This window comes from Castor canadensis, chromosome 3 (genome assembly GCF_047511655.1).
Source record: "Castor canadensis chromosome 3, mCasCan1.hap1v2, whole genome shotgun sequence".
Classification (NCBI taxonomy): Eukaryota; Metazoa; Chordata; class Mammalia; order Rodentia; family Castoridae; genus Castor; species Castor canadensis.
Window position 1 is genome coordinate 182251021 of NC_133388.1, and position 25548 is coordinate 182276568.

A 25548-nucleotide genomic window follows, 5' to 3' on the forward strand; every position below is an offset into this window, starting at 1 on the left:
CTGAGGCTGCCTTCTGAGTAACCTGCTCCACCCTCACCTGTACAATGTTGCCCAGCCCATGTCACACAGGGGCTGCCATCCTCCTGGGGACTCTGCTAGCAGAGGCCCCTCCCATTGCTGGCCTGCAGTGTCCTAGCCCTCACTGCTAGGTCCTCTTCACACAGGAACCATGCCTAAAATGGACAGGCACTCACTCCATGGAGGGGACCCATGACCTTCTCCTTTTCCATGGCACCAAAAGCAAATGACACACCAACTACTGAACACAGCAAAAATGTACCCTGTCCAAATTCTGAAGGCCAGAAGTAGGAAATCAAGGGGCCAGCAGTACCACATTCCCTCTGAAGGTGCCAGGGGAGAATCCTGCCTTTCTTTTCCAAATTCCTGTGACTCCAGTGCTCCTTGGCTTGTGGTTGCATCACTCCAGTTTCTCTCTCCATCATCACGTAGCCCTCTCTGTGTGTCCTCTTTTTCTGTCACTTACATGGACACTTGGCATTGGATTTAGAGCCCACCAGGAAATCCAGGATCCTTTCATCTGGAGATCCTTTATTTGATTACATCTGCAAGACTCTTTGCAAAGAGGGGCACAAGTTCACAGGTTCTGGAGTGTGGATTTATCTTTCAGGGGACCACCATTCAATGCACTACACATGGTGACTTAAGGCATTGGGCCCACCAAAGTGTTTTCTTATTTTGTCCATTTTTATCCCTGATAAATCTGACCTCTTTGAAACAGCATCAGTGCACAGATCCCTGTGTAATGCCACCGAGTAGAGGCAACAGGCTGGGAGGGGGGCTGGGAGCACAGGCTCCTGGATTAGGTAGCCTCAGTTCAAAATCTTGCACCCATCAATTTCTTTGGGCCTCAGTTTTGCCATTCATACATTGGGCACAATGACAGCACCCTCTGTGAGGACTGGTGTGGGACTTGACTAGGGTGACACTTACAAGAGCAGCTAGAATTGGCCTGAAGCAAAGTGCTTGCTAAATGTTAGTCATCAATCATTATTAGTATAACGTGAACAAAAACTTACAATAAATGAAAAGGAGATGGTGAAAATGATTTAAAATCCCAGTGTGATGGGTGAACCATGGCTGGGCCTAGTGTTTTGCTTTGTTTAGCGCTAGGCTCTTGTGAGTTTTTTGTTGGTTGGTGCTCGGGATGGAACGCAGTACATCATGCATGCTAGGCAAGTGCTCTACCACTGAGTGACATCCCAGCTCTCTTTTGAGGCTTGACCTACCTGTGGTTAGGTGACTTGGAATGAAACATGTTGGAGGCCCCTCCCCTGAGTGCACTGTGCTTTTGTTTGCTGATCAGAGTTTTGGGCTGGGCACCTAAGTTGAGCAGAACTATTTCATTTGGTGATAGGGCACGGCCAGGAAGGTACACACAGAAGGTCACTTCCTGGGAGGTGACCCATCCCAAGGCAGTGGGCAGCAGGTGCCTGATACCTGAGCCACTGGGCCACTGGGTTCCCCAAGGAAGCTCCCCTCCTTCCCAGACAAGTGTGGATGCTGCCCTTCCAGCAGCTCACCTTCTTGGGTCCAGGAAGTCAGTGAGTGTGGGTGGTCTGTACTCACTCAGGAGCCTGCTGTTCAAGGTGAGACCAGCTGCTCTGTTTCTCATCACTGGACTCTGCCCATGCCCTTGGCTGCATCCTGGGCTGTTGGAGCCCTTGGAGATGTTGCTTCTCTGCTTTTCCTTAGAGACCTTGTTCATCAAGGGTGAGGCTGCAAGTAGAGTGGAAGCTGAGCTTGGGTGTCAGGCTACTGTGTGGCTATAGGCAAGTTTCTCAGCTTTCCTGAGCCAAGGCACTCTGAATCTGGTAAGTGAAGATTGCATGGTATTTAACTCATTTTAGATGCTTGAAAAATGGTGGTTCTGATTGACATTTGGGAGGACGCTTATAGTAGAGATCTGCCAGGCTAGTTTGATTACAGCCATAATACTTTTGGTGGTGGGACTTTGGGGCAGATTCCTAGCCTTTCATTTCAAATTATATATAATAAATATATTATATATATATCTAGAGAAAGAGAGAGAGAGAGAGAGAGAGAGAGAGAGAGAGAGAGAGAGAGAGAGAGACTCACTGTGTGGCCTAGACTGGCCTTGAACTCTTGAACTTCCTGCCTCAGCTTCCCAAGTAATGGGACTACAGACAGACATGCTCCACCACCCCTGGTTTTGATTACTGGCCTTTGAGATCTCAATTTCCTCATGTGAAAGAGATTGAACACCTACCTCAGGTGGCTATTGGGGGGATTAAATGAAACATTCAATTAATATTGGCCATTAAAACTGCCCCAGAGCACTTTGAGCAATGAGAATAAAATAGATAAATGTATTTAATAAAATGTACTTTGTACAACAGATGAATGTGTATTTACTCAGTTTAGTGAGTCGATGGTCTAGAAGAAGCATTTAGCCAGCAGCTCTATCTCCAGCTCGAACGACCGGTAGCTGGGTCACATTGAGCAATTTGTCCAACCTATCTGAGCTTCAGTTTTCTTGTCTTGAAGTAAGAATAATGGGTAGTTATCTCCTTTTATGTGCCAGGAGCTGCTCTAAGCACTTTACATATGTAAACTCATGCAATCAGGAATCTAGGAGGCAGGTACTATTTGGTACCCATTTTACAGATGAAGAAAAGAAGGCATAGAGAGGAAGTTTGCTCGAGGTCACACAGATGATACATGGTAGATATCAAAGTTACACATGAGCCTATGTCTTACCCAATATGCCATGAAAATTTAACCAGCTTCTCTCCTTCCCAGGGTTCCAAACATGGCCACCTGCTCAAGGGAAGAAAAAGCATTGTATCATAGGACCTGTAGTCACTATTTACCTACCCAGGGGCTTGACTCCATCCTTCTCCTTGGTTTATGTGTGTGACACACACTACTCTGTAACCTGGGATTTTAAGCTGGTGTAGGAAGGAACACATTAATCTTATGTATAAGCTCCATATTGGATTTCTCCTTCTTGATTTCACTCCCATCACAGATTGAAGACCAGTGAGGCCTTCCTCATTTTGTACAGTTTGTGAGTTTGCTGTCATTGTCTCAGCAAATCTTTTCTGAGTCTTCCGGGTTCAAGGCTCTGAGTGACAATGCTAGGGAGCCTCAGTGATCTTGCTGAAATTGCAAGGACAGGCAGTCCTATCAGTGTCAACAGGCCTGCAAGAACTTTTTTCTGTCCAAGAGCCTCAACCACAGCTTCTGCACAGTACATGGAAAGGAACCTGAGCAAACCTTCAAGAACATTTTGGCTGAGGGAAGGAGAGGAGTTTTGACAGGGACCTGTTGTTCTGGGATTCTGAATCTCATGCAAAAGCCTCACTCAGGATAAATGGTTCTATAAATCCTCCCCAGAGGCCTATGGAGGGGCATCTGAGTGCCTGGTTGATAGAGGAGACTTCAGGACGTCAGTGAAAGCTGGAGCGATAGATTTCTGGTTTTTTTTTTTTTTTTTTTTTTCTGAGTCATTTCTGGGCTATGGATGACTGGAAGCTGTGAGTAATTGCATTGACTTTTCTCAGTCTATTTCAAGGACTAACTAGCTGGTTTCAAGAGCTCATCTGGCTGCACTAATTAAAGTTTTTACTCTTGGATCTAATCAGCATGAGTGAAGTAGACTTTTCCTCCTTTTGGTGCAGAAGTCATTAAGGAACTCAGACAGGGAAAGGAGGGAGGGTCCTTTGCAGGTCATACTTGAAACCCTATGCTCGTTCCTTGTCAACCTTGAACTGCCTTTTGCTTTTAACAGGAATTTCCTTTGAGTTTTATTTTTCAAATATTTAGAGAAAAGTAATTAGGTTCTCGTTTTTAACCCCTTGGAGCATTTTATGTAAGGCACAGGAGTTCTGAAGTAAGGCTCTGTTGAAGGCAAAGTTGCTTTTTGAATGATTGGGGTTGGGTGTGTCTGTGAGCAGAGTTGGTCTGGCCTCAGTTTAGAGTGGAAGTGGTGTGGCATCCATGCTTGCAGAAGTCAGTATCCTGGCACATGAGCACAGATAAGTGAATCTCCAGATGTCCTAGCTATAAACAGATTTATGACCTTGCTCGGGGCCTCAGTTTCGTCATCTGTTGAGTGAATAGGTGGATTTCGCTTGATGGTTTTCTATCATAAAAACTTCAGTTTATTCGGACATTACTCAAATTCCTCAATATACAAAGTAGACAAAAATGGATCCTCTCAGGTTGAAGAAGGTGGGAAGAGGGGGGTGGTAAGATCAGGTCCCCTGGTCACCTGATTGGTCTTCCTCCCCTCTCTCCCAGCCCTGAGCCCTTAGGCAGACACTCAGTCTTGAGATCAATAGACAATAGTTTCCCATTCAAAAATCTAGAATTTTATTTCTAACTTCTCATTTGCCCCAACCTCTTTTTTTTTGGCATTCCGCAAAATAGATAGATGTGAGAATTACCTCATGATTTCATGTCCTCTCAACTAAAATTGCAGTCCTGAACCTGGGATTGCATAGATCTGAACTATTTTTTTTCCCCCCTTGGAGGAACTAATAGAGAGTCTCATCTCCCTTCATTGCAAGTTTTGGGGGTATTCGTGATCTTCAGTTCACTGGGTTGTGAGAAGGTAGGCTCTTCATCACTGGAAGAGATGGCTGTCACACGAGAGAGTCTTCTTAGATTTTTCATTACAAGTCCTTTTTTTATTTTGGTGGTACTGAGGTTTGAACTCAGCCTTGTGCTTGCTAGGCAGGTGCTTGACCACTTGAGTGACATCCTCAGCCCATTTTTCTTTCAGGTAGGGCCTTTTGTTTTTTGTCCAGCCAGCCTGAAGTGAGCTCCCCCTACTTGAACCTCCCATGGAGCTGGGATTATGGATGTGAGCCATCATACCCAGCCTAAACAAATACTTCTTAAATACTGTCTTAGACAATTTTCTGTTGCCATACAAGATACCTGAAAGCAGGTAACTTTTAAAGAGTAAAGGTCTATTTGGCTGTTGGCTCTGGAGGCTGGGAATCCCTCATCTGGTGAGGACCTTCTGGCTGCATAACATGGTGGGGCCATCACATATGGAGACAGAGCCATCTTACTGGCTCAAGTCTCTTTTCCTTGCCTTTTAAAGTCACTAATGCCATCATGGGACCCTACCTTCGTGACCACATTTAATTCTAATTATCTCTGAAAGGCTTAACCTCCAGATACCATTAACATAAGAATTTGGGGATCAAGTTTCCAATGCATGAAACTCTGGTATGCAAAAATCATAGCAAATTCCTCTTATGTGCAAAGAATTAACAGGCCTCCCATACCTTGCTAATGAGAAATTAGTGACATGGTCTTGTATTATTCAAAGTGATTGCTTAAACAAGTTAAAAGAATGCTCATTTTATCTTCACAAAATTCTTAATTTCCCTCCAAGTGCAAAGAACAGTTTGGCTTCTTAATTCCAAACCAAGACACAGATGAGTCCATTAGCACTTGCAGTCTCAGCTTCTTTCTATAAATCACAGTGCTGTGGAAGGGAATCCTTCTTTGACAGAGGAGGCTTTCTCACCCTCTCATGCCCTGACTGTATATAGACCTGCAGACACTGCAGTGTCAAGGCCATTGAGCCAGGAGGGGTGTCCAGTGTCAGTAATGCCCTGGATCAGCCCAGGCACCTCCTAACTATCTAGTCCTAGTAATGGGCACTGAGTACCAATCCAGAGTCACTTGTCCTTATAGTGAATCCATCTCATCTGTCCTCCACCACCTTGGGGTTCTTCATTTGGTTGCTGTTGTTATTTTTATTTATTTGTTCTAAGACAGTGTGTTGCTATGTAGCTTAGGCCTGAACTTGCCATCCGCCTGCCTCAGTCTCCTAAGTTCTGAGATTATTGGTGTACACCACCACACCCAACCTCTGTTATTTCAATAATGCCCAATCTAACCAGGATGAGATAAAATCGCTCCACTCTTACTCCAGGCATGCAAAGAGGGGAGATTTTCTTGTATTGCCTTTGGGTTACTTCCAGACCTCTGCATTTGCGGTTCCTTCTTTCAGAACTCTGGCATTGTGAAGAGGGATTCTTTAAAATGCCATCTCAGGGTTGGCCCATGGAAGAGTATGGTCCTGGGCCCATGGAGGGGAGAAAAGCATGTCTGGAGGTCTGTGTGGCTCTCCTGCATGAACATGGCCCTGGAGGTAGAACAGAGCTGACAGCCATTCAAAATGCTGCCAACCCCAGGGTTCACTGAGCTCCAGGCTGCCTGTTCCTCAACTTCCCACAGTCAGCCTTTTGTAGATGGAACCTTCTATTTTATCCTCTTACAGCTGAAATGTTAGAGCCTTGTCCAGAATTCAACTAAAGCCACACTTGAACCTTATGTACTTTGAAAAAAAACAAAACAAAACCAAACAGTGACCCAAATAAGTAGTTCAGAAGGCAGTGAATTTTCATCCCTAGAGACACACAAGGGACATGATAGGTTGAAGTAAGGTGGACAAGTGTAAAGGGATTTTTAAGAAAATTCCAGCTCTAAGATGCTACGGATTTCCATAGGACTGGGCAGAGTGTGTGACCTTTTACATGTCCTCAGAGAAAGCAGACAGATGTGGAAGCAATCACCATTAAGAGCAGGACTCTTGGGTGGATATAGCCACCAAAGGGGTCATTTTCTCAGATCTGGCTTTGCATCTCTCAATAGGTTAGTGGGGATATTTTAATTCCTGAAAAGCCCCTTAAGGAAGTATCCTATTATGAAAGTAGAGAGGAAAGCTTGAGGGGCTGCTCTGGAGATGGGTAATGAAGTGGTGGAAGGCTTTCATCTGAATTGTTTGTGGACTGGATGTTAATGAAGGCAGGCATGAGGTCTTGGGCTGAGGGGTGCAGAGCTGAGTGTGGACCAGGCACAAGAACAGAAACAGAGCTTGGTTCAGAGTCGGCTAAAGGGAAGGGACCTCTGGGACCATTCCTTCTTCCTCTAGGTGTCAGAGGGACATTCTGGAGGTCCCTCTGTGTACACCTTTCCCTTTGTCTAACTCTCTGGGTCTGAACCCTGCTTACACAACTGTTTACCATGAACTTGGGCAAGTGGCCTAATTCTTCAAATAAATTTCTGCTCTCTAAACTGAGACTAGTGTTGCCTCCTCTCAAAGATGCTGTGGTCATTCAATGAATGATTCCTCATAAAGGAATCTGACACATAGGAGGTTTTCTAAATGTATTCATCCTTTCCAACCATCTCTTCTCTGCTTCCCAGCATCTTATTCCATTCCTAAGGCCCAGCTAGAGTGTCCTCTCCTCTGAATGCCTTCCTTGACCTTTCTAGACCCATGTATGTCATTCTTTCCCCCATTTTCTTAAAGCACTTAGTACTTACTCATACCAGCACTTCTCCCCTTGTGCTGTAGCCATGTAGGTGTTGTATCCCAACCACACCATGAGTGCCTCCAAGCTAAGCACCCCACTAGATTTATCTTTGTAAACCAGAGCCTAGAAAAGTACTTGAAACACAAAATGGGCTCCATGTACTCTTTGTGACTGATTGTAAGGGAGAAAAATCACCAGCCAATAGAAGACATTTAATCATGATGAAGAGAAAGAAAAAGAAGAATGCATTAGAAAAGGGAGTGATTTTAAGAAATGATTGGAGGTCAAGGATGGGTGACAACCAGAACTGATGTACCATTTAACAGAGTACAAATGGCTTGCCAGGCCTCTGAGTGGATAATTTTTCTTTCTCCCCAGCTCCAAGGTGAGTTCTGGGGCAAGGCTCAGCCACTGACATTTCAAGTTATTCTCTTCTGCCTCTGCTCTGTCTTATATGACACATTTTAAAGTAGGGTCTAAGAACTTCTGCCAAATATTTGCAGAGATTTTTTTATCTGTGTGTTTCATCTGGCCATCCACCTACCCATAAGCCAACATTATGAACCCAGTATGTGCCAGGCGTTGTGCTAGGTACTAAGTGTGCAGACATAAACTAGGCATGGCCACTGCCTTCAAAAGCTTAGCATCAAATAAAGGAGAATGATACTTTTTTAGGTAACTGTTTTGTCCTTGTGATAAATGCTACAGTAGAGAGAAGAACAGAGTGCTACCTAGTCAAGAAGAATGAGCAATTTGTTCCCCCTTGCAAAACCAAGAACACATAATATCAAGGGAGGTAGCTCAGCTGAGCCTGGAAGAAAGATTTGGTCTTGACATGCAGAGATGGGGGAAGTCACCTTAACAGAAGCCCAAAGTAAGGAAGTTCACAGGCAAGAGAGTGTGATGAGTCTGGGAGGAGCTGCCATTGGACTGGAGTACAGGGCGTGTGGGTCAAATGTAGACCAATAGGCTGAGGCTGTGTAGTGGAGAGCCTTAGGGACACTGGTGGAACATTGAGCTTGCTTTCTCATTTAATAAACACATGCAGGATGGTGTTTACAAACTGCACGTTGTATCTGTTTTCTCACTTCATCTTCACAGCAGCCCTGTAGGAGAGGCATAACTTATACTCCATTTTACAGATGGAGAAACTAAGGCACAGGGAGGTTATGATTTGCTCAAGGTTATATAATTACTAGATGGGTAAACTAATACTTAAAGCTAGGCCTTTCAATCTCGAAATCTATGATTTAAAAAAATTAAACTTTTTAGCCAGATGTGTTAGTGTACAACTGTAATCCCAACACTGGAAGGTTGAAGCAGGAGGACTGTGAGTTCAAAGCCAGCCTGGGCTGCTTAGTGAGTTCAAGGCCAGGCTGGATTGTATAACAAAACCCTGTCTCAAAACAACCATCAACAATAAAATGTTAAACATTTTATTGACACAAATAATAAGTGTATATTATTTCAACAGAAAATTTTCACAGAGTAAATATAGTGAATAATAATCTCCAAATCAAGTTAGGGAAGTTTGACATCTTTCCAATATGCGTTTTCCAATCCATGACCATGGAATATACCATGGATCTTATTTTATAATTTACGGTATAGGGATGTCACTCATATTTCTTTGATGTACCTAAACTTTTGAATTTTTGATTCTATTATATCTTTTATTTAGTTCTTTATTTAGTTTATTTAGTTTAGTTTTATTTTAGTTTTAGTTCTTTATTTTGGGTATAAGAGGTACAACTGATTTTTGTATATTAACCTTGTTTCTAGATACACTGCTAAATTCACTTAGTAATTTCACTAGCCAAACTTTATTGGGCTAGGGAGGGCTTCCAATTAAGGGTCAAAAAGAACAGGTGGTAGCAAACATCCAATCTCATTTAAAAAAAAATGGATTTCTAGGAGAAGACTTTTAATGTGTACTGTTAGTATGATATTAACTTTAGGGTTTTTGTAGATATTGTTTATCAGATGAAGGAACTTCTGTGCTCTTCTGTTTTCAAAAATGGTGGCAGAGTGGACTAGGCTGCAAGAAGGAGAGAGAGAGCGCCACAGAAAACCATCTAGGTAGCAGGCCAGGAGGAGGGAATACATGGGAGGGGTGTCCTAGGATGTCCTGTGTTGTTTCCCTAATGACTCTCATTTGATCATTGCTCATCTCATGAAAGTTTTGAAATGGGAAATAGGGAAGAACACAAATAGAAAAGAACACTAAAAGCCACTAGGATTCTCATTCTCTGGTGTCCCCAATAGTGTTCTTTGTGACATTAATAGATATTTTGTGATAAATGTCTAGTCAAAAGCTGAACACTACAGCAGTCATAGGGACAGTCACAATGCACACCAGCATTTAAAGGCTCTGAGAGTCCTGCAGTATAACATATAACACAGCCCACTGTCCTGCATTCAGTGTTCCCAACACCAGAAGGCTAGGTTCAGAAGGAATTTCACAAGTCTTCCCTACCCATTCTGAAGCTTAATGACTTTCATGATTACCAGCTTGTTCTGTCATTGTGACAAATACCTGAGAGAAACAGGCTTAAAGGAGGAAAGATTTATTTTGGCTCACCATTTCAGAGGTTTTAGTTCAAGAATGGCTGGATCCATTGCTTTGGGCCTGAGGTCAGGCAAATATCATGGTGGCAGAGTGAATGGTAAAGGTTGCTTGCCTCATTGCTTCATGGTGGACAGGAAGGGGATAGAGAGACAGAGAGAGAGAGAGAGAAGGCTCAAGATACCCTTTTAAGGCTGGCTCCTAGAGACTCACTTCCTCCAACTAGGCCCCACCTCCTAAAGTTTCCACTACCTCCTAAAATAGGGCCACCAGTTGGAGATCAAGTCTCAGTACATGAGTCCATGGGCACGCTTCATATTCAAACAATAACACTCACTTTAAACAAAATCTGTTATAAGCCAGTATATACAGAAGTTGTAACCTTACTTCTTTCTTTTCCCCATAGTTCAAACCCATTGAGAAATAAACATAGGCATCAAATAAGGATTGAAACGTAATCTCCATTGCTGGTAAACTAAACTGGAGGAGCCATTTGGACTAGAGTGCAGACAGGCTTTCAAATACTTCCTTCTGAACCAGATAGACCCACCCACCCAGCTGTGGGGAAGAGGTCTGGGCACTTCCAGTAGGGACAGAAAGTAGAAAACAAATATCCCATGAGCAGATAGATCCCCAAAAGGAACTACCACGTAGGGATGGGGAATTTGGATTTTAACCTTTCCCAAGAGAAGCATGTGAACCAACCATCACACTCTTCACTCCACCCAAAGATACCCCAGGAATATATGGGAGGAGGGAAAGAAAAGCAGAAGCTAAACACGTGGGACTTTGAAGACATTTCTGCTGGACAAGGGGAAAGTACTACTGTTTCAAGTGTTGAGAAGCTGCCTACAGCTTGTCTTTGGGTTCAAGGTTGATTCCTTGGCATTCAGGAGAGTAGAGAGCAGAGCTGTGATTAGCCTAGGTGTAGGAGAGATGCATCATTTTCTCAGAAGCTCCGGCAAGAGAATGTTTTGGGCTGGGGAGATTCCAACAGCCCTAGCCACGCTGTCATTGACATAACCTGCCAATATCTGCTTCTCTATCTTCCTTGTACTTTAACCAGCCCTGCCATGCATGAAACTTTCTTGTAGGGAAGGAAAAATAGGGGAGAAAAGAGGCCACCAGCTCACACTGAAGAAGAATCTTCCCGCCCTTGGAAGATGGCACCTGTAGTAAGCATTGCTGTGGTGCAGCAGGGTGGGTGGGAACCAAGCATGAAAAATGCCTCCCTTTTCTTGAAGCAGTTCTTCAGTAATGTCCTCCTGCCACTGTGCCCTTGAACATTTGGCAGGTACCTCTGAAGGCTATGGGAAGCTGGCTTAATCTGGCTTGGCTTTACACAAGGTGTCTCTAAATTATTCCTGAGTCGTCCTTGGTTCAGAGAAATCACAGGAGGAGAAGGAGGTTTAATTAGAAGCCTGGGAAGTGCATTTCCTAGACTCAGCAGTCTTCTTGCAGAGGAAATATCAAGGTTCTTAGTGACTGTCTGTCAAGTGGTCACATTTGAATCTCATTACCTTGGGGCTGGAGGGCAGAAAGTCAGGACCTGACAGAGAGCATCCGTCTGCCATGACAATGAAGGAGAAGATTACAAATCACAGCAGAAAGAGCAAATTGGTTCCCACTGGACTGGGAGATAGTGCCCAATCCATCAGGCCATTAGCCTGGCTAGGGACCTTATGGACCCCATAGCAGACTGACCATTTTCTCCTGATGCTTTGCTTCTCCAAGTCTGGGCTGATCGCATGCTTAAGTAGAGATGGTGGCCAATGCTGTGGGTTAACTGTAGGGATGAGGTGGAGTGGAGGGGAGGGGAGTTGGGTTAGAAAATGAACCCTACCCAAGTGCATCCATCAAGTGAACTGAATGTAATAAGCTTCATTGATCCTTAGGTTAAGAAATTATCTTTTGAACTTCCTTTAAAAAATAAGAGCCCCTCTTAGAGAATGGTCTCCTGGCATTGGTTACTTAACCCCAGGGGTGTCAAGCCTGATGCAAATCAGAACTGCTGGAGAGCTTCACCTGCTCCTTGGTCCCATTGCTGAACAATGAGATCAGAGTCTCTGGGACGGGGACAGTTTTAGAAAGCGCTCCCTGCTTTCTAAAGTGGAACACTGTTACCTTAAATAAGTAGGACATTGAGCAGGTTAAGTTGTGATAGGACAATCGTGGGAGGGAGAGATAAAAATTTCAGAGCTTTGATAAGCAGGGCATCATAGAGATTTATATTTTAGGATACTTTGTGTTTTAATAACAATTTATATTTTAATAATTTATAACTGTTTCTATGTTTAGTTGAGTGTAGTACTGGGGCTTGAACTCAGAGCCCCAAGCTTACTAGGCAGTTGCTCTATCACTTGAGTGGTAGAGCCCTCTTTGCCTTAGTTAATTTTTCAGATAGCATCTCACACCATTGCCCAAGATGGCCTGGTCTCTGATCCTCTGCTATACCTCTGGTGAAGCTGGGATTACAAGAGCGAGCTACTATGCCCAGATCTAGTGGTTTGCCTTTAATCAAGATATTCCAGTATTAGAAATAAGGTGAATACATAGATGTGATATTTTTTAAGAAGATATTTCCCAGAAGGCAACTGGGAATTTATTCAAGCCTCTTTGGATAATCTTAGAATGGTGGGAACGTTGAATTTTATTTTGTTGATGTTTTTGAGACAAGGTCTGGCTATGTAGCCCAGGCTGGCCTTAGATTCACAGTCCTGCCTTACCTCCTCAAAGCTGGGATCAGGTGTGAACCACTACACCCAACACACTTCTTTTGTTTTAAAGCTAGACCTGATTATATAAAATTCATTCCTTTGAGAAATGAATTTTATTAAATTTAAAATTAAGTAGAGTTTAAATTTTGAAAATTTGTCAGAGTTTTCATGTAAGTAACTTCACTGCTCGACCAAAGGCTTTTTGTTGTATTTGCTTTTTATTTTTATTTACCCAGATTGGGTGTTGTGGCAGTGGGCTTGGGACGTGAGGTAGCTAGGTGACCTGCATCCTGTGTCATCTTAGCCATGCCATTGGCACGATTACCTCAATCCCTGTGGCAACACACAGGGAAACCACATGGCAAGTCTGCTTTGAGAAACCTAATCCTGGATCCACAGAGCCACGGATGGGACCTTACATTAGTTCTTTGTAGAGGTTTTAAAAACAGTTCAGTATGAAGCTCAGTGAAGTTGTTCATGTAACAAACCAGAGGGAAAAGCAGAGTTGACCCTAGGCCCACTTCCACTTCCTGAAGAAGAAGAGCAGGAGAAGAGCCTGCTGCTCAGAGAAGGCCCATGACCAGCCCCAGTGACACAGTTAGAAGGTGGCTAGTTAAGCCCTAGACCCCAGTGGTTCAACTCCTTCTTCTAGGTGCCAGGCCAGCTGCCTCCAGGCAGTGCAGGGGCTGTGGTTCTATACCTAACCCACTGCCCTGAGCAGACAGGCTGAGTGAGTCTCATCTGTGCTTTGTTTAATGCTCTTCTTGTTTGGACACAGGTATCAGAGTCACGGTAGCTTTCACCCCGAGGAGACCAGGTTGGTATGGGTGTGTCTGTGTGTCATCTCTTGATTTACCTTGGGTAACCTGGGAGATTTCATAGATCCTAAACCAGAAAGTTCCATGTATTTGGGGTTCTTATGCTGGAATTCTCAGCAAACTGGAGAGGGCAGGTGTAATGGCAGCTACTTTGGGTACTTACCCAAAGCTATGCATATGGTTCTTACCCATATGGGTAATATGCATAGGGGGACTTACCCATAGCTGCTATGGCAGCTATGTCTGATTTGGTGGTTGATTTCCAAATATTGGCTGGAAATCTCTGACCCCCTTTCATTTGTAAGAAACTATACCATCTACCTCATGATGTGTTGTGGGAATCCTGGCTATAGTTTCTGTAAGTACAAAAAGATTAAAAACTCACATTTTCTTGTCGTTGATATTTTAATATTGGTAGCATATTTTACTTTTGACAAGCATGTTTCTTATTTTAATATTACTCTGTGAATTGGGGAAGCAATGGGAAAAAAAACATTGTCTCACATGGGAAAAAAACCAAACTCATCTAAGTACCCAACCCCAAATTCTACACTGGTGTCATGGGCGTGGAGTTCCCTATGCCCACTGCCCTGAGGCAGCCATCGCTGCTTTTTCCTCCATGTGCACACTCCCTGGTTCCCAGTTCTCTGTCCTCCGAGGCTGGCTCCAGCCCATGGCCATCCATTCTTCCACTCAGAGCTGTGTGCTCTTTAGTTCCTTGGTTCCACAAAGGGATTCTTTGTGGGGGCTGGAGCATCAGGAACATTCTTGTCTGTTAAACAGGACTAGACAGTGGACGCTCCTGTGATGAGAGGAGGCTCAGAAATGGCTTTCTGATCTTGGCTAGTAGTAATTAATATTAATAATCGTAACTGGTATTATGAGATGTGTCAATTGAGCTGTGCGTTTGTGGCATGACCTCAGTAAATCCCAGAGCCTCTCGACCTTGACAATGGTTGAGAGCCTGGCTCTGGTGAGGGTGTTCACTCTGCCCAGTGGTTAAAGCCAGGGCTCTGAAATCAAGCAGACCTGGGTCCAGTGAAGCTCTGGACCTTAGAAACCATACCCAGCCTCTCTAGGCCTGGGCTCCTTGTCTGTAAGATGGGCAAGAGAGGGTCCCTGTGATGAGCAAATGGTGTCAATCCCTTTGAGTGCCTAGTACAGTGCCTCCTGGCATAGGTGAGCCAGGGGAAAATGGAGAAATGCCAGCTAGTACAATTAGAGTCTCCAGTGTGCCATGTCTAAGTGCACTTGTTCCTGCAAAAGGAGCTGGAGGGCTGGTGAGTGTCCTGATACCTGTCTTTTGGCCCTTATCTTAGGTGAATGAGGCAACTGGTCGGCCAGGAGGATGCTTTGTGTTTGTGTTTACTTTCTCCCAATGTGTGGGAATGGCTCAAAGTTTCTATCACTGCATTTAGAGTTTCTTCTTCTTTTCAGAAAGGGAATGTTTGGACTGAAGCTGAAGAAAAAGAAGAAAAATAAAGCAGAGAAAGGGCTAATCTTTGCCAACAAGGCTGCTCAAGGTGAGATGTGGGGTGGCATGCTGCTGACTGCCACCCTGGGCCCCTCCTTAGCTGAGGATGTGGTTCTCTGTTCACGGGAGTGAGGGGAAATGTACCCTCTGTTGGCTTCAGGTTCTTTCCTGTCACAAGTGTGAGCCCAAGGAAAATCACCCTAAGGACCAAGTCATAGCCAAACAGGTTGGGTAGGTGCCTCCCGGGCCCTGAAAGGGTTCCCATGAAGAGGCAGCCACAGGGTTCAAGCTCCATTTCTGTTCTAATTTGCCCTGTGACCCCGAATAAGTCATTCAGTGGTTCTGAATCTAAGTGGACATCATGTGTGTTGCCATGATGACCTCACAATGCCCTGGGGAGGATCAAGGGAGATTTTAAAATTAAGAGTGAGGATCACGGAGTCTCTGGGGAGGGTTTATATACATGTCTCATTTAACCTCCTCTTTCCACCACTTTTATAAATGACGTTACAGCAAATCAAATGTGAGAAAGTCTAGATAAAGAATTTATAAAATGTAAAGCCATTGTTAAAAAATCATTAAAAATTTTAAGATTGCTAAAATAGAGCTTAAACCATGTTCCATGAGGTCCTTCTGAGCACGAGGCCCTGTCTGGCTGTGCAGACCACGTGTCCACAAACCTGCCCCTGAGCAAGGCGGGATTGGACCAGAGCACGGTGGCTGTGCACTAGAAATCCAGGCTGCCTGACTTTCTGTCCTTTCAATGAATGAGCTATTTCCTTCCTCCAATGAGTGAAGCTTTCAGTTATAGTGTGAACTAGGCCTGCAGAGGACAAGCCTGGCTTTGGGTAGACACTCAGAGTTGCTGGAGTCACATTGAATCAGTGGCATCTAACTGATAGGCATCTAACTGGGCTGTTTGTCTGGAGACTCCTGCTGAGTGGTCTTCACAACAGCCAGTTTAAAGCTGGCTTTCTGGACCATTCTTAGACCAAAATGGTGCAGTGGGGGTGGTTAACCTTCACCTTTCTCCTTGGGGAAAAGGGTACTTCACTGCTGTCCACAGCAGATATCCTGTGGCATTTTGCCCTGCCTAACTCCATTCTTGGCCCTCAGATAAACTTATTCTCACAGAGGTGAGTGTGATCCTGGTTCACACAGAGATGATGTCAGTAATGAGTAATAATGAGTAATAACGAGTAAGAGTTACCTTTGGATGGGGGGGCGCATTACATTTTCAGATGGAGCGAGGCTTAATGCCTAATAGGAGTACTTGTCTGTTCAATCAAATTGATGACCTCAGTGGGTGGACGGAAAAGGCTTTGGGGTCCTTCCTGTTGTCCTTGAATGTAGGTCTTGAGACACAGGACTGAATAAGACATCGTTTCTTCCCTCAAGGACCCTGTGAAAAATAGTATGTGACATATCCAATAAGTCTCTGCTGCTGTTACTCAACATACATCATTTATGGCCCTGAATAGTAAACTTTATAGTCCTTATTTTATAATAGAGGTTCAGAGAGAGTGAGTGACTTGCCCTGAGTCACACAGCTGGTAAATGGACACACTTTCATGGAAGCCTGGGCGTTCCTGCTCCAGTCAGAAGCCCTCACTGTCAAGCTGGTGAAGATTAGAGCGGCCAATCAGAGGCATTTCTGAGGAGCTGGCTGCTGTGGCTCCTTCTAATTAGAGTCTTCAGCCCACAAAGCAAACAGAGCAAAGAGGGATGGGCCCCTCCTACAAAGAAAATATCATCCAACCCGCTGGGAGAGGCCAGCCTGGAGGAGCCTCCCAAAGTCAGGTGACAGACATACGTAGGCTCTGCAATCATGATGCAGTTTTTTTTCCTTAAGACCATCCATATAGCTCTGCTTTTTTTTTTTCTTGGAAGAGAGGGGGACTGAAAGTTTAGGAAAAATTAAGGCATGTGCTTGGCTTTTCTGCCAATAAAATATTGTTTCATTGTGAGCGAGAGAGTCTTCTGGTCACCTGGCACCCCCACAGTGCCTGCCATGATAGGAGGCCCAGGATGGAGACTTGATCACTACCATGTTGCAGTTTAACAGGATTCTTTGCCTTTGTTTGCACCTCTAGATGGTCAGAGTGAAGCAGAAGAGCCACAGGAGGGACCTTCTCATGGGGAAGGACCAGGAGGAGACTTGATTCAGGAGGATACTGGCCTCGCTCCTTGTTTCTTAGCTCGTCCACAGAGAAGGTACAACATCACTGCAGATGGTCGATACACTCACTGAGTGCATTCTATGAGCCCAGCTCTGGGAGAGCAGGAACTAAGACCTGGCCCTACCTACATGGAGTCAAAGGTGTAAGGCAGGAACACAGAGTTCTGTGTACACTCAGTTTTCTCTCCGAGTGCTAGATGCTTGATACTACTCTGCCTTCAGCAGGTCACAATTCTGGCTCTACCAGATTGAGGTTTAAATGTCCCAAGTTAAGATGCTCATGCCCCTCCCGCCCCAGGATTCAGAAATGACAGCCAGAGCAGAAGATGGACTCAGGAGCTGTCCCTTACTTCTTCTTTAATTCCTTATGACACTAGTTGTCACAACCTCATGTTTGTTCCAAATGAGAAGGTGGTTCTTATATTATCAACAGCTGGCCTTCTGCATGCTGTGTTAGTCACTGATGTGTAATAAGCTAGTCTCCAAATCAGTGACCTTTGTTATAGCTCTTGAGTCTATGAGCCAGGTGGATAGGTTTATGGGTACCAGTGAGTATTGTCAGATGCGTCACTCACTTGCCTATGGTCATTTGGCAGCCCTTACTTGGATGATTTTAGTTTGGGGATGGCTGGTGGTAGGTTGGTCTAGTTTTGCCTCATGTGAGATCACTGTGCACTCCATCCTATGGTATCAGACCTTCCAGCAATGGTGGCAATGGCAGAATTCAAAGAGAGGGGAAGTACACAAGGTTTCTTGAGGCCTACCCTTGAACTTGGCAAAAGTCACTTCTGCTGTATGGTGTTGGCCAGTGCAAGTTATAAGGTCAGTCCATGTCAGAGTGGGAGGAGACTACAAGGTGTGGGGACAAGCCAGTAGTTGGGCTTTCAGTTTGACTGTGTCAATTTCTTACTCATGGTAATTCATCAGGTCCTTCCCTTCTGCATTGTTCCTATCAATAAAGCAAATTTGTGCCTCCCTGTGTGATAGATCCTGAGCTGTAGATTCTGAGCTGTGACAGCATGGTGGTGTATGTGGAAGGGCAGCAGAGGAGAGTGGGAGGCAGGTGGAAATAAGAGAAGGTGATCGCTCAGAGACACTTAAAAGAAGACATGAAATTTCTGTGTACACACTCCCTGTCATGTCCTATTCTGCCTACCAACCACCTTGACAACCACTACCCCTCCCCACAGCTCTGACTAGGAACTTCAATTATTCTTTAATATCTTTCAAGGCATCTCTGGTCATTTGCTTTACCAGGATGATAGCACTGAATGGAGGAAGACAGGAGAAAGAGAAGTAAGGAGTAGCAGCCTTTTCTTTCCTTCTCAGTCAGAGCTTTCTCCAACAATTGAAATTCTGTCCACCCACCATTGCTCAATTGACATCTGACCTCTGTACTTGAGTGTTTGTTGCTCACTGAGCCATTAGGAACTTTTCTCCAATTACATCTCTTCTTCATGGCACTTATATACTGGTTCTTTCTTTATTCGCCTTCATCCTTTCTCCCTGGATAGGTTGTTAGCGCCAAGATGATGGTTTATTCATCTTTGGTTTTTCTCTTCGTTAAGCCTAGCACTAGGCGTCACATAATGAATAATCAGCATGAATTTGCCATTTTCTTGGTGAGCACATAAACTGTACATACTTTTTCTTATGTTTGTTACCTCTTTTAGCCCTCAGAATAACCCTATGTGATAAGAATTGTTATTTTCACATTCAGATAGGGGAACAAATACTCTAAGGTAAGTCTGACTCCAGATCCTTGAGATTTTACACTGTTCTCTACTGGACCCAATCATAGTCAGCAGAAATAGAATGGAGTCAAATGCAAGATGGTATGGTTAGCATCAAGAGAACAAAATTCAACCAGAACTTAAACTCAGTTCAGTCCCCACCCATTGCTGCCTCTGTGACAAGGATCCTTTGTCTCTTTCCACTCTTATCCAATCTCTAAGTGCCCAGGTGTTGTACATCTGTTTTCAATTACCTGTGACAGTCGAGATAAATGAAATCCCCTGGAATGTGGAATCTCAGCAACATGGCATCTTGCTCATTCCTTTCAATTTTCTCCTTTGCCAATCTTTTCAAAAGCAATCACAAAACTCAGAATTATTTCATCTACTAGAAATGGTGAGGCAGTCCTGTGTCTAGGATCAGGAAGGGGGTTGAGATATCTTTATTTTGATCCAGTTCTGCCTCTGACTTTCTGAGGCATCTCATTTTCTGGTTCTATGAAGTCAGATATAAATAGTACAGACAATCATACTTACGATAAGTATTAACATTTATTCTTGCTCGGCACCAGGTTAAATCTTTACATACATTTTATCATTTAGTTCTAGCAATCACCTAATGTGGTATGTTCTATTATTAGCCCAAATTTTAGGATGGGGAAACTGAGCCTTAGAGAGGCTAAGTCACTTATCCATTTGTATTTATCTCCAGAGATGTAGAGAGTATTTGTGATACAAGGTAAATGAAAACACTTAGAAATATATGGGAAAATATTATCATGGCTTATGGATCTAAAGTATGTTTTTACTTGATGAAACAAATCAATTAAACTTTCTTTTAATAGATCAAAACTTTTGACTAAGATCAATGATGGGGAGGTCAAATCCCAAAACTATCAAGTAAGTAATTGGTTCTTCCTGCCCAGCCTCCCCTACTTCTCCCTATGTGAATGAACAATGAGCCTAGGATGGCGTGGACACTGCTTTGTGTTGTAGATTGCCATAACCATCATTGAGGCCCGACAGCTGGTAGGTGAGAACATTGACCCAGTTGTGACCATCGAGATCGGGGACGAGAAGAAGCAAAGCACGGTTAAGGAAGGAACCAACAGCCCATTTTACAATGAGGTAAGTCATGGAGACCACCAGTATCCTCCATACCAGCAGTCTGTTCACTGCCTTCTCATGGGATCCTTCAGTCATACAGAAAACTGTGCCCCTCTGCTCCATCCCAGTCCCCACTCTGAGTTCATGGCAAACTCACTGGGATTACAAACATAGCCCCATAAAGTTTTCAACAAAAAGATGATGGGAAGAGAGGCTAGAATGCTTCCTGATTTTAAGTCACTGCTACATTTTCAATAGACCCATTTTATTTTCTATAAGCTCCTTGTCATCTGTGACAAGCTTTGCATTTATATTCAGTAAACATTAAATGTTATTAGTGAGAAGACAGACATTCTGTTTCATGGCAGAGGCATTAGAAATTTGATGCTTGATTTCAAAATAAGAATACTTTATTGGAAAGCAAAGTGGTTGTATTTTTCTAAACTGTGGAGAAATTATAAAGGAAAACCTCAAAGAGGGAAGCTTCTAAATATTATACATACTAAATTCTCTCTTTAAAAGAAAAAATATATGTGTAAACTCAGGTCTCATGCTTGCTAGGCAAGAACTCTATCACTTGAGCCCTGCCCACAGCCCTGAAATAAGTAAATAAATAAAGTAAAAAATCATGACAGAACATAAAATGATATATAGTAAAAAGATTTCATTTCCTTTTGATCTTTGGAACCTAATCCCCTAACCTCATCCCTGAAGGCATCCATTTTCACAGGTTCTTGAAGGGGTGTGGTCTCCCAGAGATATTCCAACCATGTGTAGGTATACAAGCAAATATTGTACCCAAAGGTAGCACTCTGCACACTGTTATGGGCCTTATTCTTTTCATAAAATAATGTGCCTTGAGCTTAGCACCTAGCTGGACAGTCACTTTTTCTCCATGCTGAAGAATTTCCCATTCCCTTGATGTGCCATAACTTCCTGAGAGAATCAGTCTCTCATCCAGGGATATTAAGTTTTTAAGCCTTTGGCTACTACTTACAATAATATTTATGTGGCATAACCAGGGCCGAGGATATGTGAATTAAAATTCTGATATCAAGAAATTGCCTTTCAAAGAGATTACCATTTATACTCCAACTAATGGTGCACAAGAGTGCTGGTTTTTCTGCAGGTGCTTTGACACTGTGAATTATCAAAAATGCTGCAAACTCTTATTATCCTAATGGGAGTGGTAATTAAAAAGAAAGCCAGGGAGAGCATGGATGACATCAATGGAAAATACCCAAATCCCCTTGGAGCTGTTAAGTCCTTTCTTCTTTATCATTCCTGCCTCTGAGCCTTGAAAATGTCAGTGGTTCTCTCCTTCCTGCTCCACTCCCTCACTCCAAAAACATCTTTTGCATGAATGTGATATGAGATAACAAGTATGAAAATGTCTTAAAACTGCAAAACCCTATAGATTTGTTAATTATTATAATTATGCATACAAGTCCTGGATCTAAACGACATTAAGTTGGGCACAAGTGTGTAGGGTATTGGAAAGTGTATAGCAAACCAAATAAAAACATAGAAGGTGAACTCAGGACATTATAAGCAAAACAAAGAAAGCTTTTTAAAAAAAATTTTATTGTTTTATTATTCATATGTGTATACAAGGCTTGGGTCATTTCTCCCCCCTGCCCCCACTCCCTCCCTTACCACCCACCCTTCCCCCTCCCTCTTCTCCCCACGCCATCAATACCCAGCAGAAACTATTTTGCCCTTATCTCTAATTTTGTTGAAGAGAGAATATCAGCAAAAATAGGAAGGAACAAGTGTTCCTGGTTGAGATAAGGATAGCTATACAGGGAGTGTACCTTCTAGGTTAATTCTTTTTTTTTTCTTTTATTATTCATATGTGCATACAAGGCTTGGGTCATTTCTCCCCCCTCCCCCACCCCCTCCCTTACCACCCACTCCACCCCCTCCCTCTCCCCTCCACCCCCTCAATACCCAGCAGAAACTATTTTGCCCTTATTTCTAATTTTGTTGTAGAGAGAGTATAAGCAATAATAGAAAGGAACAAGGGTTTTTGCTGGTTGAGATAAGGATAGCTATACAGGGCATTGACTCACATTGATTTCCTGTGCGTGGGTGTTACCTTCTAGGTTAATTCTTTTTGATCTAACCTTTTCTCTAGTTCCTGGTCCCCTTTCCTATTGGCCTCAGTTGCTTTTAAGGTATCTGCTTTAGTTTCTCTGCGTTGAGGGCAACAAATGCTAGCTAATTTTTTAGGTGTCTTACCTATCCTCACCCCTACCTTGTGTGCTCTCACTTTTAGCATGTGCTCAAAGTCCAATCCCCTTGTTGTGTTTGCCCTTGATCTAATGTCCACATATCAGGGAGAACATACGATTTTTGGTCTTTTGGGCCAGGCTAACCTCACTCAGAATGATGTTCTCCAATTCCATCCATTTACCTGTGAATGATAACATTTCGTTCTTCTTCATGGCTGCATAAAATTCCATTGTGTATAGATACCACGTTTTCTTGATCCATTCGTCAGTGGTGGGGCATCTTGGCTGTTTCCATAACTTGGCTATTGTGAATAGTGCTGCAATACACATGGGTGTGCAGGTGCCTCTGGAGTAACCTGTGTCACAGTCTTTTGGGTATATCCCCAAGAGTGGTATTGCTGGATCAAATGGTAGATCGATGTCCAGCTTTTTAAGTAGCCTCCAAATTTTTTTCCAGAGTGGTTGTACTAGTTTACATTCCCACCAACAGTGTAAGACGGTTCCTTTTTCCCCACATCCTTGCCAACACCTGTTGGTGGTGGTGTTGCTAATGATGGCTATTCTAACAGGGGTGAGGTGGAATCTTAGTGTGGTTTTAATTTGCATTTCCTTTATTGCTAGAGATGGTGAGCATTTTTTCATGTGTTTTTTGGCCATTTGAATTTCTTCTTTTGAGAAAGTTCTGTTTAGTTCACTTGCCCATTTCTTTATTGGTTCATTAGTTTTGGGAGAATTTATTTTTTTAAGTTCCCTGTATATTCTGGTTATCAGCTCTTTGTCTGATGTGTAGCTGGTAAATATTTTCTCCCACTCTGTGGGTGTTCTCTTCAGTTTAGAGACCATTTCTTTTGATGAGCAGAAGCTTTTTAGTTTTATGAAGTCCCATTTATCTATGCTATCTCTTAGTTGCTGTGCTGCTGGGGTTCCATTGAGAAAGTTCTTACCTATACCTACTAATTCCAGAGTATTTCCTACTCTTTCCGGTACCAACTTTAGAGTTTGTGGTCTGATACTAAGATCCTTGATCCATTTTGAATTAATATTGGTACAAAGAAAGCTTTTGACTATAACTTTGAAACCCAAAGGTTATCAGGTGTTGAGGAACTAGTAGTGGCTGGGGGATATTTCCCATCTAGAAAATGTGTTTAGGTCCAGCAGTCTAGGGAACCTGCCTGAGACACTTTAGTCTCTAACATATGAAACTCAACACAAAGCAATGCACATTGGACCTGACTTATCAGCCCAAGGAACCCACCACTCTCACTTACTCAGTCTTATCAGACAATGAGAAATTTCATGTAAGGGAATTTTCCATATATGTTATGAGCCCTAGAGCCTTCAAAAGTTTGAACAAATATATGTAAGCATATGTGAATAAGCAATGTATTTGAAAAATTTCCTGAAATGTGATATTTTCTTAAGCAGAAGACACTGAACGAGGTATTATCTTTCGTAGATATCTGAGGCCCACCATTTTACTGTCGTATATGATAATGTATTTTGGTTTTCCTGTCTTGCCCTTGGAAAGAAAGCTGTCAGTGTCAGTTTTCCCTTTTCTACTTCTATGTCCATCCCTAACATTCATTCTACTGCCCTGCAGTGCAGAACAACAACAGTGTCCCTGTCCTACTGTCCCTACCCCAGTCAATTCCCCAAACACACAACCAACCCCACATGGATTCCACCCAGTCTTCCATGTCACAGGATCTCACAGTCTCATGTGGGAACAACTTGACTCAGAACTACTTGTCTAGTCTCTTGTGTGACAAGTTCAGGAGAACTAAGGTTTAGTCCCAGCCCCAGAAGGAACCAGCAAGATGAACCTGGGCAACATCTCGTGTGTTCTTTAGCCTTCCTGTCTGTAAAATATGGGGACCCTCATCTATATAACTTTTTTCAACTTTGCAATTCACCAATGTCCATAATTTCTTTTTATTCTGTTATTGCTCAATCTTTGTAACTTCACAGGAGTGTCTGCAACTGAAAAATACTGAGAAAATTAGATTTTAATTAAGTTCACTACAACTTAAATCCACACTATGATACCATTTTCCACCCATCATTATAAGCAAAACAAAGAAAAGAACTAACAATATCAAGGTTGCCAGTGACATAGAGAAATTGCGATTTTCCTATGCTTTTGGTGGGAATATAAAATGGCTTAGCCACCTTTTGGAAAGAAATTTTAATACTATCTATTAAAAATTTATATGCCCATAGAATCCAACAGTTCCACTTCGATATCTATTTTAGAGGAATACTCTCGGATATCGTATGCAAGAATTCAGCTAGTGGCCTTCTTTTTTTTACATTTAAAAAGAAATTGAAAAAAACCTAAGTGACCTTTAGTAGGGGCTGGCCAGTCAATCACTGGTATATTTATGCCATTGAGGGCTCTGCAACAGTTGGTCAGAACAATGCAGATCTAAATCCACCCCGGGAACAGGGTTCTTAGATGCAAGCCTGGATCAACGGCCAGAGTAAACTTTCTGTTTTTCAGTACTTTGTCTTTGATTTCATTGGGCCTCAAGTGCATCTTTTTGACAAGATCATCAAAATCTCAGTAAGTATACCATTGGTGGTGGTGGTCATGGGGGAGGTGGGAGAGATTCTAGGCTTTGGGGACTCTGTAGACTGCTCAGTGTATTTAGAGATGAGTAGATTCAAGAGGGTTGGTGTGGGTTGGTGAGCTTGAAACCAATAGGCTAGACCAGCACAGAGGAATTTGGAAAGGAGAACCATCTCAGAGGGGTGTAGGCTTCTTGGAAGCAAGTTGTAAACTACACTACAGCTATTATTAATTGTAGGCACGTAGGACATATATTTCAAATGATATCTTGATGGATTGCCACTTTTGGTTGACTTTTTTTCTATCAAGCAAATGTTAGTGTTTTTCTCTTGAGATGATATCCACATTAATGATTAATAATTACAGCCTTTCCCTCTTAGTTGGTGATAAATAAAGAAATAGGAACAAGAACCAGGAAGGCACCAAATATGTCAGTCTCATCAGCAGTGATGTTGGACCAGGGACTGTGATTTAGAGCAAGTGGTTGCCACTGGGATTCTCAAAAGGCTACCTCTGAGTGTGGACTTCAAGACTGGCCCAGGGGACATTGGGTCTGCTGCACAGATTTTTCCTCAGCTCCACCAGGGAGGGGAGTTGCTGTCCCCACAGACCAGTTCTGAAGAGCAGAAACAGAGAGAGCTGCCAGGGCCAGCCAGGTGTACATCCGTGCTCACCTACCATGTAGAGCATAGAATTAGAGAGGAAATGTGCCTTTGCTGGAGCCATCTGGGCCTAAAGAGAAAGAGGAGGTTAAGTGGGACCAGTATCAACTGCACACTACTCAGCAAAGGGACAGAGACCAGTGGATGACAGAGGACATTCTGTC

At 43.2% G+C, this 25548-nt stretch overlaps 1 protein-coding gene across 1 annotated transcript in view; it reads left to right on the forward strand.

Annotated features, from left to right (window-relative positions):
• The first annotated feature begins 1387 nt into the window (after positions 1-1387).
• The window catches only part of Fer1l6 (fer-1 like family member 6), a 128898-nt gene continuing 104737 nt past the window's right edge, over positions 1388-25548 (forward strand). Inside the window, exons 1-6 of the mRNA XM_020185903.2 lie at positions 1388-1832; positions 14864-14949; positions 16994-17114; positions 19658-19712; positions 19809-19940; positions 24654-24716. Coding sequence (XP_020041492.2) covers positions 14871-14949; positions 16994-17114; positions 19658-19712; positions 19809-19940; positions 24654-24716 — 450 coding nt within the window. The 5' untranslated portion in view covers positions 1388-1832; positions 14864-14870. The remainder of the gene's footprint in view (positions 1833-14863; positions 14950-16993; positions 17115-19657; positions 19713-19808; positions 19941-24653; positions 24717-25548) is intronic.